The sequence below is a fragment of the Gigantopelta aegis genome, chromosome 8 (genome assembly GCF_016097555.1).
Source record: "Gigantopelta aegis isolate Gae_Host chromosome 8, Gae_host_genome, whole genome shotgun sequence".
In the NCBI taxonomy this organism is placed as follows: domain Eukaryota; kingdom Metazoa; phylum Mollusca; class Gastropoda; order Neomphalida; family Peltospiridae; genus Gigantopelta; species Gigantopelta aegis.
Window position 1 is genome coordinate 27,157,781 of NC_054706.1, and position 19,757 is coordinate 27,177,537.

Consider the following 19,757-nt stretch of genomic DNA (forward strand, 5'->3'; position numbering starts at 1 on the left):
ATGGGAAAGGGAACAAAAAGAAAAGAAAAGACAAGAAAAAACCCATACAATCCAACTTCATGCAGGTAAAGCACAGCAGACATGAAGTGGGTTTTGACTGGTACGTCTACAAAATAGTCTATTAAGTTAGTATTTCATAATTTGTTCAACAAAGAGAAATACCAGTTTAGTAGCTGCGATTGGGTTTTGACTGGTACGTCTACAAAATAGTCTATTAAGTTAGTATTTCATAATTTGTTCAACAAAGAGAAATACCAGTTTAGTAGCTCCGATTGGGTTTTGACTGGTACGTCTACAAAATAGTCTATTAAGTTAGTATTTCATAATTTGTTCAACAAAGAGAAATACCAGTTTAGTAGCTCCGATTGGGTTTTGACTGGTACGTCTACAAAATAGTCTATTAAGTTAGTATTTCATAATTTGTTCAACAAAGAGAAATACCAGTTTAGTAGCTCCGATTGGGTTTTGACTGGTACGTCTACAAAATAGTCTATTAAGTTAGTATTTCATAATTTGTTCAACAAAGAGAAATACCAGTTTAGTAGCTGCGATTGGGTTTTGACTGGTACGTCTACAAAATAGTCTATTAAGTTAGTATTTCATAATTTGTTCAACAAAGAGAAATACCAGTTTAGTAGCTCTGATTGGGTTTTGACTGGTACGTCTACAAAATAGTCTATTAAGTTAGTATTTCATAATTTGTTCAACAAAGATAAATACCAGTTTAGTAGCTCTGATTGGGTTTTGACTGGTACGTCTACAAAATAGTCTATTAAGTTAGTATTTCATAATTTGTTCAACAAAGATAAATACCAGTTTAGTAGCTCTGATTGGGTTTTGACTGGTACGTCTACAAAATAGTCTATTAAGTTAGTATTTCATAATTTGTTCAACAAAGAGAAATACCAGTTTAGTAGCTCTGATTGGGTTTTGACTGGTACGTCTACAAAATAGTCTATTAAGTTAGTATTTCGTAATTTGTTCAACAAAGAGAAATACCAGTTTAGTAGCTGCGATTGGGTTTTGACTGGTACGTCTACAAAATAGTCTATTAAGTTAGTATTTCATAATTTGTTCAACAAAGAGAAATACCAGTTTAGTAGCTGCGATTGGGTTTTGTCTGGTACGTCTACGAAATAGTCTATTAAGTTAGTATTTCATAATTTGTTCAACAAAGAGAAATACCAGTTTAGTAGCTGCGATTGGGTTTTGACTGGTACGTCTACAAAATAGTCTATTAAGTTAGTATTTCATAATTTGTTCAACAAAGAGAAATACCAGTTTAGTAGCTGCGATTGGGTTTTGACTGGTACGTCTACAAAATAGTCTATTAAGTTAGTATTTCATAATTTGTTCAAAAAAGAGAAATACCAGTTTAACAACTGCATGGAAGCCACTGCCATGTTTTAATTTTTTTTTGTTTTAATACAAGGACCTTTCTATCCGCTAAAAGAGCTATGAAAACTGTTGATTTTTGTAAACAATGGAAATAAATATACCCATCTATTTTATGTGCGCCGTTTGTTGAGTTTAACATGAGTTGGTTTTCACACTTGTCAGGTTGAAATTACGTGCATTGTACGAGCACGATCTCACCCGCACACCTTAAAAAGCAGGTCTGACTAACTTGGAAACTACCCACCTTTGGTGGTAGACTTTCCTCTAGTCTGTTGCATCATTCTCTTTCTCATTTTTCTCTCCTCGAGGTCAGTTCTGTGTTTCCACTCCAGTAGCCAGCTTTTCATTCTAGAGATATTCTTACTGTGACCTATGACCTCACATGAATGGCCTGGCTGGTAGCGATCAGTCCACATTAGTTCTGTTTAAAGGTAAAATGATTACATTTAAAAAAAAAAAAAAAAATTCACAAAAACCCAGTTATGAAAACCCTGTCCCAATCCAGGGAAAAAGGGACAGAATTTAAAATTTTCTACATAATGACACATATACATAAAGTACATAACCTTGAAATTACAGAGCAGTATTTGAAGATTAATGAATGTTGGGACTTTAAAAGAAAGCCTCATTAAAGGCATACTGTCACAGATTTAAGGACCTTATTTCTCTAAAAATGGATAATAAGTAAAAATTACATTAATTGTTGGAAGCCAAATCTAGCTATCGCATCACCTCAACTGAACCATGATGGAGTGAAATCCATGTCATCTCTCTCGGAAATTTTATTTTTTGAAATATGGACCATAGCCATAATTAAATTATTTTTACAAAATGCCATTAATAAATGGAGTATGGTGATTATGAAGATGGTTGAATAAAGTACATTTAGGGACAAATCAAATTATATTTGTTCAGGTAATACTTTGTTAGACCATTAAATAGGTCAGTGGTCTGTGACAATATGCCTTTAAATAGGTCAGTGGTCTGTGACCATATGCCTTTAAATAGGTCAGTGGTCTGTGACCATATGCCTTTAAATAGGTCAGTGGTCTGTGACCATATGCCTTTAACAGTGGTGGACCCTACGAAATAACTTAATTATTACTTACAACCTCTTAGATGAATCACAAGAATGATCCGAATCATGACAAATCCACAGAAAAGTCTCATATGCATAGCCTTTAATAATTATTTTTATTTTATACCGATCATTGGTAAAATGTACGACACTTATTTTCAAGTTTTATTTTCTTTTTCCTATGTTTCAGTACAATAACAGAGATCAAATACTGTTATTCATCAAAAACATTGAATTATGGCTGGTCAGAGTGAAAATCAACCACATATCTTGGAAGCTAAGTTCCAGTGACAAGAATGGTCATTAAAACAAAAAAGAAATTTTTATTTAGTTATAGGCCAAAATCTGAAATCCAATCACAGAATTTCAAAAACGACAAATTTAAGCAAAAATAATTTTAAGAGCACCATACAACAGTGCCACTATGGACAAAGTAAATTCATGCAAACCTAAAAGGGGAGACAACTGTTGCATCCATCTGCATTTAAGGTACCACACCACACGAGATATTATGAAGACCAAAACTTATTATCACCTTTAACACAATGTTTAACACACTCAGTGACACTGCCAGCAGTTGATTCAGACTTTTCGCTGCCTTCTTTAGCCTCCCGTAGCAGTTTGAGCTTGTTTTTCGGTTTATCCTTTTCTTCAACAGTTACTTCGTGATCGCTGGAAGACTTGCGTCTCTTTTTGTGTTTTTTCTTCTTACAAACAATATCATCCACATTGACAACTTCATGCTCAGTCACAGCTTCCTGACATGGGAGATTTGCTGTAAATGAACACAAGACAAAGGTTTATGCTGGCTTTGCTAAATTGCAACTTAATGAAAATTAAATTTTCAGATTATTTCATTATTAAAGACAGGGTTCATCATCTTTAAAAACAGAAGACCATTTGAAAAAAGTAAGAACCTATTTTTACTGAATGCAGAAAAGTTTATAACTGTTATAACTATAGAACATATAGGATATATATATAGAGAGAGAGAAAAGGAGAACAAAATTAGCAATAATCGTTATTTATGTTGTTCTCTTTTTGCTGTTTGTTTAAACACCACCATTACATCCCCCCCCCCCCCCCAGTCCCAGATCTGTCAGAAAGCAAAGAATACACTAGTCTGTTTGTGTGCAAAGCGAACCAATGAATTGGCATATATACCTCTATAATGAATAAAGTTAAAATTCCTGTAAAAATATATTATTAAATTTTAAACCCATACCAATTCAATTAACATTTTTTAAAACAAATTCAGTGTAAATAAGTGTCTTTACAAATTATTATCAAATTGCATAGGCTAAATCTTATTTTACAATGCAGGTATGAAGGCAACTGATGAAACAGCCAACGTAGAGAACACACAGTTCTACCTTTAGTTTCAGTGTACTGCATTATTGAGTATTTCAATAGCAATGCAGCTAAGGATGTGCTAGCATTTTGTCTTCACCCCTGCATTAAAAATGACATTAATCTTTACAATTTGATGGCAATCATACCAAATGTTTGACATCCAACAGCTGATAATTAATAAATCAATGTGCTCTAGTGGTGTTGTTAAACAAAACTAATTCTTACCTCTTGATGGCAATTTGTTCAAGAAAATATTTATTTAACGATGCACTCAACACATTTTATTTACGGTTATATGGAGTCAGACATATGGTTAAGGACCACACAGATATTGAGAGAGGAAACCCGCTGTCGCCACTTCATGGGCTACTCTTTTCAATTAGCAGCAAGGGATCTTTTATATGCACCATCCCACTGACAGGGTGGTACATACCATGGCCGTTGATATACCAGTCGTGGTGCACTGGCTGGAACGAGAAATAGCCCAATGGGCCCACTGGCGGAGATCGATCCCACACCGACCATGCATCGAGCGAGCGCTGTACCACTGGGCTATGTCCCACCCCTTTACACAGACGGACTATGACTCTGCGTTACATTGGAATAATGACCAGAACTACATACTTTGATCATCAGTACTCTGTAAATTAATATCATCCTGTCTCTTGGTTCGCAATTCTTTAAATAAGTCGGCAAACGGGTAATTCCTGTTGAAAGCTTTCATCTCCTCCATCAGTTTAACTGTGACCTCTTCGGGGATATCATCATGGCCAAGAAAATTCTGAAAAGTCAATTAAGAAATAAAATAAATAACTTTCTCCTTCTCTTTTAAGAAATTAAAACATTCATGTTAGTCAGTGTAAATAAACTAGAACCAGCATCATAACCCACTGTTAACTACATCTAATTACACCACTAGATCACATTGATTAATTAATCATTGGCTATTGGATGTCAAACATTTGATAATTCTGACACACAGTCATCACAGGGAACCTGCTAAATGTTTCCTAATGCAGCAAGAGATCTTTTATATGCACTTTCCCACAGTCAAGATAGCACATACCACAGTCTTTGATAAACCAGTCATCGTGTACTGGTTGGAGTGAGAAATAGCCCAATGGGCCCACCGACAGCATTATACCACAGTCTTTGATAAACCAGTCATCGTGTACTGGTTGGAGTGAGAAATAGCCCAATGGGCCCACCGACAGCATTATACCACAGTCTTTGATAAACCAGTCATCGTGTACTGGTTGGAGTGAGAAATAGCCCAATGGGCCCACCGACAGCATTATACCACAGTCTTTGATAAACCAGTCATCGTGTACTGGTTGGAGTGAGAAATAGCCCAATGGGCCCACCGACAGCATTATACCACAGTCTTTGATAAACCAGTCATCGTGTACTGGTTGGAGTGAGAAATAGCCCAATGGGCCCACCGACAGCATTATACCACAGTCTTTGATAAACCAGTCATCGTGTACTGGTTGGAGTGAGAAATAGCCCAATGGGCCCACCGACAGCATTATACCACAGTCTTTGATAAACCAGTCATCGTGTACTGGTTGGAGTGAGAAATAGCCCAATGGGCCCACCGACAGCATTATACCACAGTCTTTGATAAACCAGTCATCGTGTACTGGTTGGAGTGAGAAATAGCCCAATGGGCCCACCGACAGCATTATACCACAGTCTTTGATAAACCAGTCATCGTGTACTGGTTGGAGTGAGAAATAGCCCAATGGGCCCACCGACAGCATTATACCACAGTCTTTGATAAACCAGTCATCGTGTACTGGTTGGAGTGAGAAATAGCCCAATGGGCCCACCGACAGCATTATACCACAGTCTTTGATAAACCAGTCATCGTGTACTGGTTGGAGTGAGAAATAGCCCAATGGGCCCACCGACAGCATTATACCACAGTCTTTGATAAACCAGTCATCGTGTACTGGTTGGAGTGAGAAATAGCCCAATGGGCCCACCGACAGCATTATACCACAGTCTTTGATAAACCAGTCATCGTGTACTGGTTGGAGTGAGAAATAGCCCAATGGGCCCACCGACAGCATTATACCACAGTCTTTGATAAACCAGTCATCGTGTACTGGTTGGAGTGAGAAATAGCCCAATGGGCCCACCGACAGCATTATACCACAGTCTTTGATAAACCAGTCATCGTGTACTGGTTGGAGTGAGAAATAGCCCAATGGGCCCACCGACAGCATTATACCACAGTCTTTGATAAACCAGTCATCGTGTACTGGTTGGAGTGAGAAATAGCCCAATGGGCCCACCGACAGCATTATACCACAGTCTTTGATAAACCAGTCATCGTGTACTGGTTGGAGTGAGAAATAGCCCAATGGGCCCACCGACAGCATTATACCACAGTCTTTGATAAACCAGTCATCGTGTACTGGTTGGAGTGAGAAATAGCCCAATGGGCCCACCGACAGCATTATACCACAGTCTTTGATAAACCAGTCATCGTGTACTGGTTGGAGTGAGAAATAGCCCAATGGGCCCACCGACAGCATTATACCACAGTCTTTGATAAACCAGTCATCGTGTACTGGTTGGAGTGAGAAATAGCCCAATGGGCCCACCGACAGCATTATACCACAGTCTTTGATAAACCAGTCATCGTGTACTGGTTGGAGTGAGAAATAGCCCAATGGGCCCACCGACAGCATTATACCACAGTCTTTGATAAACCAGTCATCGTGTACTGGTTGGAGTGAGAAATAGCCCAATGGGCCCACCGACAGCATTATACCACAGTCTTTGATAAACCAGTCATCGTGTACTGGTTGGAGTGAGAAATAGCCCAATGGGCCCACCGACAGCATTATACCACAGTCTTTGATAAACCAGTCATCGTGTACTGGTTGGAGTGAGAAATAGCCCAATGGGCCCACCGACAGCATTATACCACAGTCTTTGATAAACCAGTCATCGTGTACTGGTTGGAGTGAGAAATAGCCCAATGGGCCCACCGACAGCATTATACCACAGTCTTTGATAAACCAGTCATCGTGTACTGGTTGGAGTGAGAAATAGCCCAATGGGCCCACCGACAGCATTATACCACAGTCTTTGATAAACCAGTCATCGTGTACTGGTTGGAGTGAGAAATAGCCCAATGGGCCCACCGACAGCATTATACCACAGTCTTTGATAAACCAGTCATCGTGTACTGGTTGGAGTGAGAAATAGCCCAATGGGCCCACCGACAGCATTATACCACAGTCTTTGATAAACCAGTCATCGTGTACTGGTTGGAGTGAGAAATAGCCCAATGGGCCCACCGACAGCGATTGATCCCAAACCGACCACGTATCATTCAAGAGCTCTAATTATTAATTTTTTTCTGTTCAAATTTTATGCAATTCACAAAAACAACTCAGAACTTTTGTCACCATGTGTTGATAGAGGTGGAGGGTGGTAGTAATGGGGGGGAGGGGAGGGGGGGGGGAGTGAAAACAAATAAGTGCCATAATTTTCATTTGTGTACCATTACCTTTTTTCTTTAGAATTGAATAAAATACTTTAATTGTTACAATGGAATAAAAACCGTAATGATTGTATATAATCAGTAAAAGGGTTAATGATAATTAAAAAAATAATATAGAGAAAAAAAAAAGGAAAAAAAGAGAGAGAGAGAGAGAGAGAGAGAGAGAGAGAGAGAGAGAGAGAGAGAGAGAGAGAGAGAGAGAGAGAAAAAAGGAATGTGCACATAAAAGATCCCCGATGCTAGAAAAATATAGAGGGTGGACAGCTTTGAATTGGTTTTTGAGAATTATCAAATACTTGACATCCAATAGATTATAGCCGATGATTAATTAATAAATCAATTAAATGTGCTCTAGTGGTGATATACTGAACACTTTTAAAATTACCTCAAATATGCGTTTGGAAGCTCTGGACATCAGCGATTTCCATCCAAGACAAGACCACTTACAGTGTGAGTGAACCAGGGATCCGGTCCATCTTAGACACAAAGACACGGGCGGTAAATGCCAGAAATCCACACCTGAATCCAAACATTTTTCTCTTTGTTGTACATGACTGACAACTGGCAAGGGAGCAAACTCTGGGTAAACTACTGCAGGTTGGCTAGTGGTTTGTTTCTTCAGTTCTTCGGGAATTCCGCTCATCAGGAAAGCTTTTCTTAGTCGTGCTTTCTCTGGATCTTCTGGTTGTTTTGGTATGTTTGCAAATTCATCTGGTTTTCCTCCTTTCATGAATATTGGAGCTAGTTTTCCTACAAAACACAAGTAAAATTAGATAAAAAAATACATTAAGTATGTAAAGATAAAGCTTTGGTAATCGAAATAAACATTTTAATGCCTATTTGATTTTGAAAATAAATGCACATAAATATTATTAATTTTGCAGTTTATGGAAAAAATTACATTTCTCCTCTAATGACATGGTCGAGTGCGTCATTAAATAAAACATTTCCTTCTTCCTTCTAATGACATGGTCACACACATTATTTCAGTTCTTACAACTCAATAATTTTAACACTACAACATACACAGAATGCTATAAAACCTGTTAGTTGAATTATAAAGACAAACAGAATTGAATTGGTGAAACCTGAAGGTTTTGTTTTCTTCGTTCTTGGACTTGCTCCAGGCTTCGTGGATAGCTTTGACTTGGTTTTTGACCGAACCTCTGTAACCTCTTCCTCGTCAATCTCGATGACCGATTCCTCCAGACTCTGGTTTGCATGAGCAGCCAACCGCCGACTTCTCCGCCGACCACTTTCGTCATTACTGGCGACTTCCTCCAGACGCTCTCTACTGTGTTTTTTCTTCTTTTTAGTCTTCTTAGTCTTTGGTTTTCCTGAAGATGACAGCTTTCTCTTGCGCTTGTGTTTCTTTGCCCTATGGAGTAGCTCCTGTGCTTTAGCCAGTCTTGCTTCCATCTGGTAATATTCAAATTGTTGTGCATTAAAAAGATGCAACATAGCACATAAAGGTTAATGACACAGCATGCAACGTAATATTATAGGTGAGTAAATATTGCATGCAAACAGCCTCCGATCTCTAGCTTAATATGTATAACTCGGTGGGAAGGTGTAAGACCACTACATTGACCTATCTGTCCTGGACAGCCAATCCAAATAGTTGCACTCGTGTTAAGCAGCCACCAAAGAGTTTTTAAAAACAGGCCGTTAAAGGGACATTCCTGAGTTTGCTGCATTGTAAGATGTTTCCGACTAATAAAACATTTCTACGATTAAACTTACATATTAAATATATTTTCTTGTTTAGAATATCAGTGTCTGTATATTCAATGTGTTTCTGGTCATCTTAATATTTGTAAGAAGCCCAAAATGGATTTTGTCTTCAAATAATTTCGTATGTACGGGAACAAATAAATAAATTAGGAAATAAAATGAAATTTAACCTAGTACAAATATTAGAACGATCTGAAACACGTTTAATATACAGCCACTAATATTTTATGCAGAAAAATATATTTGATATGTAATTACAATTGTTAAAAAGTCTCAGGAATGTCCCTTTAATACAGATCAGTTTATACTATATGAGACAATTTGGGAGAATGAAAATGTGGCCTCTTTAACACAGGTGGCAGCTTCAGCAGGTTTCACTTAGTCAAGGACTGATCCATGGACATACATGTAACTCAAGTCTTTGAATTTCACTGTAAGGCAAAATCTACTGGTGGACTGTGGATTACTGATCAGTGACAATAACACAGACTTTGTAGTGTACTGGCTGATGTAGTGCACTGGCTGGAACGAAAAATAATTCAATGGGTCCACCGACTGGGATTGATCTCAAACTGATTGCGGATCAAGTGAGCTCTTTACCACTGGGCCAAGTCCTGCCCTGGATTGCTCAGGTAAAAACTATCAAAAGTCAGGTTTGAACTCTAATTTGTCCTAATAATGTTATATGCAGACAAGTTAAGTTAACATAACAATACATAATTCAAAAATGTACACAGTTTAATACTGCAATCCAAACACAAATTACTCTATGTAACAACTATTCATCAATGCAGATTTTACCTTTTTATCCTTCGATTTCAAACATTTGGGAGTGAAATTACTCTCTTCGTCACCAGGAGATTTGTAATACCTGTAAATATATATATGTATAGTTTGAGTTATAGATTGAATGGCACTGACCTTAGTTATTATGCAGAGTAAAACAGTTGTGGTTTCCAGTGAGTTTTTTAACCATTAAATTACCCATTCCTCACAACTTTGTGATTAAAATATTAATTTTGGCAAATCCAGGGATTTCTTTGAATGGGAAATATTATAATTCAGACCGGGTGTAATTGAAAGCAGAACATGATGAAGCACCAAGAAATGTAATGATAAATGTTTATTGCACCCATTTTTATCACACTTCTTTTCTTTCTTCTGGGATACAAAGTTAATTCTTAACCATATGCCTGATGCCATATAACCGTAAATAAAATGTGTTGAGTGCGTCGTTAAATAAAACATTCTTTCTTTCTTTCTTTCTTTCTTTCTTTACAAAGTTAATTGGAAATTGTACAAAAGACAAACTCACTTTAAAACTATTTTTAAACAGAATTCACCAGAATGCCAACCTAAAACTAAATGTTTTATTTTTACCCAGCTTAAACCCTGTATTACGACAGTCCCTGCAATTAAAAAAAATGTCCACGGCAAATAATTTGCCTGTGGAAAAATAGTGTCCTCGGCAATTTTTCCGTTAACTTGTTTGCAACTCCAGATTGTAAGTAAATAATTTGAATGATTAGTTTGTCATTTGTGTTGTTTGCCAATATGCTGTAAGATTTATTTATACCAGTGGTTGTATTCGTTGATTAAAAGTGAAATAACAGTTAGCATGCGAATGACGTGCCCCCAAGTAAATCAGTGAAGTGGGGTTTTTTTTGGGGGGGGGGGGGGGGGGGGGGAAGAAGAGAGATTAGGCTACTCAGCACCAGAAAAGGGTAGTATATTTTGCCAATATAAATGACGCAGAAATTCTTATTAAACTATGAGAAAGATCTCTCTATATGTATATCTACAAATGTCTAATCATCAGGCTGACCATAACACTTCAAGTAACTTGTAGGAGTGTATGTTAAACATTTTACTGACAATAAAACACTGTAATGCACCATAGCCATGGTTCAACTATGTATAAGCTGTCACCTCCCTGCAATCCAGTGGTCCCTGCAATGCATGTGCTATGAACAGTCAACAGAGTTCAGTGACCTAGTTGATACTCGCTTCATGCTAGTAATTTACATGTATGTACAATCATGCCCGATGATGCTGAGATTCAGATACTTAGTAATAACGGTGCAGTTACTGTTTTAAAATTTACTTTTTAATCTGTTTTCATTATTTTTAACAGTAAAGAAAAAATACATCTTGAAAAACATAATCCAATATAGTCCACGGCAAAAAAAAAAAATGCCGCAGAGAACGAAAAACTCAGCGGCAATCTCCACAGCATTGCCAACTGCCACAGGTAATTGCAGGGGTTGATATGAGAACTACACAAATTTTTTAAATATGAGCCTATTTTATGGTAAGTACATAGATGCATGTATACACTACCTTATTTTTATTTTTATAGGGGTCTCCTTGCTATCATCAAACTGGAAACCGGAAACTTTGTACTTGGTCCTTTGAGGTCTCCGGCTTGGTGTTTTAATCTCTTCAACGTCTACGACCTCTCCATCAGTCATTGGTTTAGAGTTTTTCTTCTTTCTTTTGACACTTAGAGACTGCACAAAATCAGAATTAACAATGTCAGTTATCAAACAAGATTTTTCACTTGTGGACATCTTGTTAACTTTTTTTGACTTCTTCTCACTTCTTAATGGAGTATTTCTCACACGTGTATTGTGATTCGTTTTAGCTACACTAGATTTATCAGCTGAAAGACCAGACTGGGTGAAACATAGCTTAGCCTGTGCAGTCTTTGCAGGAAACGTTACAGTGCCCGTACTTTTCAGAAAGGCTTCACGTTTTTCTTTATCTTCACCCTGCATTAGACCATCAGTATTTTCTTTCTGTGTTTTTTTAACACTGGAATTACTGTTATTTTTCTTGTGATTTTTAACTTGCTGATTAACTTTTTCATCAATTTTTGTTATTTCAACATCAGGATCAGTTTTGTCACAAAATTTAGCCACAATTTCCTTTTTCTTAGCAAAAGATTTATTTTTCAAGTTTTTAATTTTCTTAGATTTACCCGATATTTTCACTATGGCCGAGTTAACATTAGTGGCATTTTCATGTAACTTTTTAAGCTTAGCTTTCTTTCTTGGACTAGACCATCTTTTTCCTTTACTATCTGTTTTACAGCAAGTTTCATCCGCGTATGTCTCGGAACTAAGAATTTCAATATCATCGCTTATTCTTATCACACCAGGTGACGAAGATGTCAATAATTTCGTAACTGGGGAACCTTCCTTCTTCCCAGAAGACACTTCTTTTTTCTGACTAGACCGTTTCACAACTGGCGACGACAATGGATCATTATGAACATCAGCTTGTATAACCATAGAGACGCCCTGTTCACTTGATTTACTTTCAGACTTTTTTGTGAAAAAAATCATAATTGATGGGGTGCTCCCATTGCAAGACTTCGGTTCAGTATTTTCAATTTTGTTCTCATTAACAACAGAATCTTCTGTAATATCCTGCTTTTCAGGACTACTTTTATTGTTTAATTTTGTCTTTCTTCCAGTATGTTCCGAGTTGCTGGGATCTGAATTGTCTGATCTTGATGACATTTCATCAGGCGTATCACAAGAATCCACAGTAGAAACCAATGTCTGCAAGTAATCGTGGTACGACATTGTTACTACCTTTTTGGTTGACTTAGTCTCAGGATCTTCACTTTTAGCATTTTCCTTGTCCGTTTTATGTTTTTTATTACCATGACAACCTTTACCAGAATCCGACTGAAAACTCAATTCCAATTTCCTCTTTGTGCCAGTTTTCTTTGGCGATTTGAGCTTTGCTTTAGAGTTAGATTTGTTCGATGAATTGTGGCTTTCCAAATTCTCAGAACCATTTGTACTATTACTGTCCGGTTCCTCCAACAGGTTTATCATTTCCTCCATACCATCTATATCCACATCATCAGTTTCTCCGAGACTTACGCATTCTTCATTGCTGTTTTTCTCTCTACGGTTACCATTTTCCCATTCACCAAGTTTATCACCATCTACTTCATCCTGAAATGAATCAGACCCACTTCTGTTTCTTTTCACTCTTTTATTTTTGTGATGTTTGGAGACACATTCCTTGTCATTATTTAGGTAGACTTTCATTTCTAACCCACCACTTTCATCAACAATGGAAACAGCTTCCATTTCACTGTGCATTTTGCCCACAGCATCTGTATCATTAAGCTCATTCTGGCTCAATTTTTTATGCTTATGTTTCTTTTTTTCAGAACTGATAGACACATCAACAACATCTCTCTCCATTTCTTTGTTTATTTCGTTTGCAACTTTTGTATCATTATGCTCAAGTTGTTTTGATTTCTTATGCTTGTGTTTCTCTATGGCACTGTTAGGTACATGACCTATGTTTTCGGTTGTTTTGCCTATTTCGTCTGTACCTTTTGTATCATTGCACTCAAGTTGTTTTGATTTCTTATGCTTGTGTCGGTCTTTGGCACTGTTAGGTACATCACCTATGTTTTCGTCTTCTCCATTAACATCATCTGTAATTTTTGTATCATTGCACTCAAGTTGTTTTGATTTCTTATGCTTGTGTCGGTCTTTGGCACTGTTAGGTACATCACCTATGTTTTCGTCTTCTCCATTAACGTCATCTGTAATTTTTGTATCATTGCACTCAAGTTGTTTTGATTTCTTATGCTTGTGTTTCTTGTCTTTTGAGCCGTTAGATACATCACCCACATCCTCCTTTTCTCTGCTTATTCCGTCTGTAAATTTTTTATCATTATGCTCAAGTTGTCTTAATTTCTTTTTCTTGAGTTTCTTATCTCTAGAACTGTTAGATTCATCTTGTACACTTTCATCTTCATTTATGGTAACATAGTCGCTGACAGCACAGCAGCCTCTGTCCTGCGATTCTAAGAAGATATTTTCTGTTCCGTCACTCTTGTTAACATTTCCGCTGCCACACAACGTTCCTTCCGTGTCAAACTTCTTATCAAATCCTTGCTTTCCTTTTCTAGATTTCTTCTTCTCTGATGAGTCGCAGAGTGACTGATCGCTTACAGATTCCTTTAATTCAAAACTACTGTTAACACAAACAACCTCGACAGGAACCGCTTCACAATCAGCGTCCAAAGTTTTACACTTCTTGTGTTTCTTTTTCTTTTTACTAGAACTTTTGCTCAGGTCAGATAGGCACTGACTATCAGGTAATGGAGATGCATCAATTTCATCCCCGAGTTCAGCAGTCGATTTCTCACTTGTGAATTTCTTTACAAACTTCGAAGATGCAGACAGGGTGGGAGTTTTTTCAAGGTGTTCTGTGTTATTACCGTTTTGCCGTTTGTTATTAGAGTTCTCCTTTCCTGGAGATTTAAAAAAATCCAGAATGGATTTCTGTGGTCCAGAAGCACCCAGGCATTGCTGTCCTGTTTTAGAAACCTAGAAATGAAAAGAAAAACAGGTACTGATAAATGGTGCTTGAACAGAATAAAGATACCACATACATGTAATTTTACCATTTATCAGTAATGCAAAACAAAAATTCAGGCAGTGTTCGAGATTAACGGTATCCCGATATCCCGGGGACACTAGAATTTAATTATGGATACCAGACTTCAAGAACCCAGTATCCCACTGGGATGCCATATAATACTAAATTCTCAGGTGGGATACCAGATTTTGGAATGTTAGTATCCAATTGGGATACTGGCCAAGAAATTTAATCTCGAACACTGTCAGGTAACACATTTCCATTTTGCATAACCTGTAATGTCCACGTAAATGATGTCATTAATTTAATGCATTCATCAATGAAACATAGGTTACACAAATTAGATTTATGTGAACGAAAAGACCATTCTTGTAATTTTCTGAGGTCTGGAAATGGAATCCAAAAATATTTATACAAGTATTAAATAATTTTATGATTCCAATGGAAGCCTAAAAAAACCCACCCAAAAAACCTCCTTGATGTCGATGCCCATATATTATACACAACATTGTTATACAATGTTTTCAATCACCTACATGCTAAATGTAGGATGCAGAGCTGCCAACCCCTAGCAAGCCATAGGATTTCTAATTTCATGGGAAACACTTTTTGGGTTCTGTTCCCTAAAATCATGGGAACCCATCGGAAGCTGTTTTTACATGTAGGTTCCATTAAAACAAGTTATGGGAACCCTTTTCTTATACCATAATGCAATGGATTGTCAAAATGCTATGCAGGTTGGGTAATACATGTATGTTCGAATCTTGCCAACTGACTTATTATTTTAAATGATAACAAATAAATGTTCCAACCCAGCCAAGTGACTTTTTTTTCTTTCTTTTTTTAACATCAAATAAATGTTCCAATCCAGCCAACTGACTGTTTTTTTGTTTTTTTTTTACAACAAATAAAGGTTCCAATCCAGCCAACAAAAATCATGGGAAAAGAAATTTCAGTTCCGTGGTTTTGCCGACACGCTACTGGTAATGATCGTTACCGTGAAATCCGATGGCCTGCCTTGCCACAAGTGAGAGTAGCATTCATGATAAGCTGAGAGTAGCAAATGATATCTGAGCATAGCATGGCCAAATGCCATAAACAACAGCAAAAGAAAACACCAAGTAACACCAAATGACTATGTCATAGTAACTGCAAAAGACTGGGTCATGCTATTTTTAGCATAGATAACGCTTGTCGTCGGTTAAAGGATATAAACATACCCAAAATGCAACGAATGTTGTCAAATAAGTCGGGCGATTTGGACAGGATTATGAATGACCAGAATTTGTTTTAAAAACAGCATCGAAATGCAATAAACCCAAATTTAACTGTTGTGTGATGATGTGATCAATACTAAATTTGAATGCTTATAAGTTGTATTCTTATTTCAAGTTAAAATTAAAATTATTCTATTCCTAACTGGCATACTATCACATGCAATTTTCTATATTCATGGCATGCAAGCGTAACATAACTAAAGAACAGTTATTTGAAGGTTTTATAGTACACGAGACTTGGTTCGGCCTACAGTAAAACTACATGTCTGTTATTGAATACATTTTACTACAACTGTTTTACAATGGTTCTTAATCTGCAAATTATACTTTTATATGTTGGAATTAAAAATAAAAAAAAGCCACAGAAATGACAAATTCAGTTTTTAGTTACTGTATTCCAAGATTACATCAAATTTTTTGTATAAATGCCAGAAATCGACTGCTTTTCAACTTACTCTGTAGACCTATAATATGTGATAAAGATGAAATGTATACGCTTGCCAAATAAAACATAATTCGTTAGTAGAAACTTTGGCCAAATACACTAATCATCCAGTTATATTTATCTGTTGCAAAAGTTATTACTGGTTTTCATTAGTGTATCATACTGGATTTTTTTTCAATTGAGCGTAGCAATTTGGGCATGAGCGTAGCAAACGTCGACTAAGCGTAGCAAACTACACCCAAAGTGTAGCAGTTGGCAGCTCTGAGGATGAATAAACAATAACAAATAAACAGAAGACAATATGTAAAAACACAACAAAGGAAATTATATACTGTGAGCTCACATCAGCTTGTTTTTCTTCCAGCATGTCTGTCTTCATCTGTATTTCTAAGTACAACCATAGGCCATAGCTGGACGGTAAACCTGAAATAAAAGATTCTCTATTAATGTAAACAGATCAGAGAATGTCATGAATGTGTAATTAATGTCTGTTATTGTGAATGTTCAGCAAACGCTAAAACATGACATAATTGAAAAATAAATTTCTCAAGGATATCCAGATAATGAAACTTGGTACACATATTTCAGGATGTTATTCCATAATTAATCATCACAAAGTTGCAATATTTAGCATTTATACAGCAAGTGGGGTGGACTTGACAAAAAAAAAAAAAGAAGTTAGATGGCATTTTAAAGATTTTTCAATTGTCTCTAAGCAGTCAGGCTAACTACTGAAAATGGTAAAATGTCCGCAGGGCTTCTAGATTATGGTAGCCCCATTCCCATGGCTAGTGATATTTAATGTTGGGCTGGTAAATAACTACTACTACCATGCCCGACGGCTAGTGAAAAACAGACAAAGAGTCAAATGTTGCAGTTAAGTCTATTTTATAAATATGAATATCCTGACCGTACCCCAACATTAGTGTTTTTAATATTTATCTCCCTCTTTAGGTAACATATCAGATTATAACTATTATTTAGTAAAATTATATTAACTTAATGATAGGGCTAGATAATTTTTAATCGTGGCTAGTAAATTAAAAAACACACTCATCCTATGGCTAATGAATTTTAAAAAATCCTAGAAGCCCTGATCCGACTGTTACCCCCTATTGTTAGCGCTAGTTTAAAGGTTAAAGGTTACACTTAGGGCGAGGTTCCCTCTTTATACATACTTTATGATCTTAGTGCTCATACAAAATTTAATCCTTCTATGTACATAATTTCCCTAAGTAATGGGACTTGAAATAATGCAAAAAAAATGATGGTTACGATTGTTTGCATTTCGCTGACTTCTAGCTACAGGGTTTTATTTCTAAAAATCTGACTTATGTTACATATCAATTTCAAAATATATCTGTATATAATAACAAACAAAAGAAATACCTACATTCAGATTTGGAATGTTTTAGTCCAAAATTGAGAATAAAAAATCGACGTAGCCTTTTGTGAATGGTGGGGAATTATGCTGATTATCAGTCTAGTAACATGGGTGATAAAACCCCGAGCTAGCTGCTATTATTTAGGTCTACATGGACATAAAAACGAAACAAAGTAATAAATGATTAATATATAGCTGTTGTTTTACTGAAGATATCATTGTTCACAATTTATAATGATTCTGGTACTGTTTTAGCCATATATCTTTTAAATTTTGGTTTCGTTTTAGCCATATATTGTGGTGCCATTTCAGCCAATTCTAGTTTCTGTTTTGGCTAGATAACCTATATATTTCGGGATGTTGCGCTAGCGTGCAACATCAGTCGTCTATTGGCAATGCGGTACATGTATTGATGTGTATTTTGTCATAATTCTGAACAGTTTCTTTGAATGCTTTGGAATTCTCCCAGGGCTGATGTGGAGTCGTGGATTCAAAACAAAACAAAAGTCAGAAAAAAAAAAGATCAGACTGGTACTTTCTGCAGCCCTGTTAGCAAAATGACAATTTCTCAAAAACTACTTGGAATACAGACACCAAATTTCAGATTTATTGATGTGGGTGAGGGGTGAGACATAGCCCAGTGGTAAAGCGCTTGTCGATGCGCAGTCAGTTTGGGATCAATCCTGTCTATGGAATGGTGCATATAAAAGATCCCTTGCTGCTAATCGAAAAGAGTAGCCCATGAAGTGGCGACAGCGGGTTTCCTCCCTCAATATCTGTGTGGTCCTTAACCATATAACCGTAAATACAATGTGTTGAGTGTGTGTCATTAAATAAAACATTGCCTTCATGTGGATGACTAAGGAATATTTTGGGAAAATTTCAAGTGAATCTGAGACCAAAGTGCGTGAGCGACCCTAAATATTTGTTGACATGAGATTGAATATCCCTAGGGAGAATTCACTAACCATTGGGACCAGTTGTAGTGCAGGGTGCACATTAAGTCAAAATTTATTTTGCTAGTAATAATGCAATAGTCTAAACAGAGGTAGAAAAAAAGAAGAAAACTATTGACTTAATGTGCGTCCTGCACTAATAATGCAAATACTTCAATTGGGATTTAACGAATACGGTAGGTTATACATGAAATTTTTGGTTTGTTGCATTATTTCGGTTGAGAAACGGTTGAAACATAGTGCCACAATTTTTGAATACCAGCTACATATAGGATAATATAACAATTTCCGGACATAGAAAGAACTAGTGCACGGGGCATGTTAAGTCAATACTTTTCTTAACGTGCACAGTGAGTTGCTTCCTTCTACTTGGCAAATTAAAAATGGCGTGGATATTTTTTAAGGTTGATTTTGAAGATTTTTTTTAAGGTTGATTTCATTGGGAAGATTTAGTTTTTTAATATTTCGGTTGGGATGAACGGTGAAAACATGGTGCCAAGTACTTCATAGGGTAATGGGATTTGTAAGAACGCCATACTTACTTACTACGTCGAACTAAGTTTCGTCTGTTTGATTGATAACATTTTTTGTGGCGGAAAGTTTTGTGTGTTACCTGCTACCCGTTATTTAGTACTGACAAAACTATTTCAACTTACAATTTATCTTAGTGTGCAGGTTATGAGAAACGGTTGAAAACATGGTGCCACACCCAGGGTGTTATATGAAAATGACCCAAAACAAAATAACAGAAGCTGTACTATAGGGTATGTAACAAGGGTTTTTTCTTAATTTTTGTCTGGGGGTGGGGGATCTGGAAATTGTATTTTATTTTTATTTGATTTAGTAAAATGAACCATACTAATGATTTGAGACATATGTATTCTATTCCACACATTGAAGTTTCGTAAGGGGGGTGGGGGGCAAGCCCTAAATTTTGCGACAGATAGTAAGCAAAATGATTCACCAGCTCGATAACACACCAATGTACCTGCTTTGGAACAACCTTGTTACTAAACCCTCTACAGGAATGGATTCATGCCAGATGGTTCAGCATGGTCCTCACACCTGGGAAATCGTCAGTTTGTATTTGCATGCGCCAAGATCAATCTCATGCCAATGATCTAATGATGAGACATGTATATATTCCATGAAGTTTGCAAGAAGCAGGCCTAAGCAATATATGATGTCACAAAA

General features: G+C 36.7%; 1 protein-coding gene across 1 annotated transcript in view; it reads right to left on the bottom strand.

Moving 5' to 3' along the window:
• The window catches only part of LOC121379591 (ATPase family AAA domain-containing protein 5-like), a 34,962-nt gene extending 20,730 nt beyond the window's left edge, over nt 1-14,232 (bottom strand). Inside the window, exons 1-8 of the mRNA XM_041508238.1 lie at nt 14,212-14,232; nt 11,424-14,077; nt 9,885-9,954; nt 8,438-8,768; nt 7,735-8,099; nt 4,454-4,610; nt 3,012-3,251; nt 1,643-1,819 (exon numbers count right to left, since the gene is read on the bottom strand). Coding sequence (XP_041364172.1) covers nt 1,643-1,819; nt 3,012-3,251; nt 4,454-4,610; nt 7,735-8,099; nt 8,438-8,768; nt 9,885-9,954; nt 11,424-14,077; nt 14,212-14,232 — 4,015 coding nt within the window. The remainder of the gene's footprint in view (nt 1-1,642; nt 1,820-3,011; nt 3,252-4,453; nt 4,611-7,734; nt 8,100-8,437; nt 8,769-9,884; nt 9,955-11,423; nt 14,078-14,211) is intronic.
• Nucleotides 14,233-19,757: the final 5,525 nt, after the last annotated feature.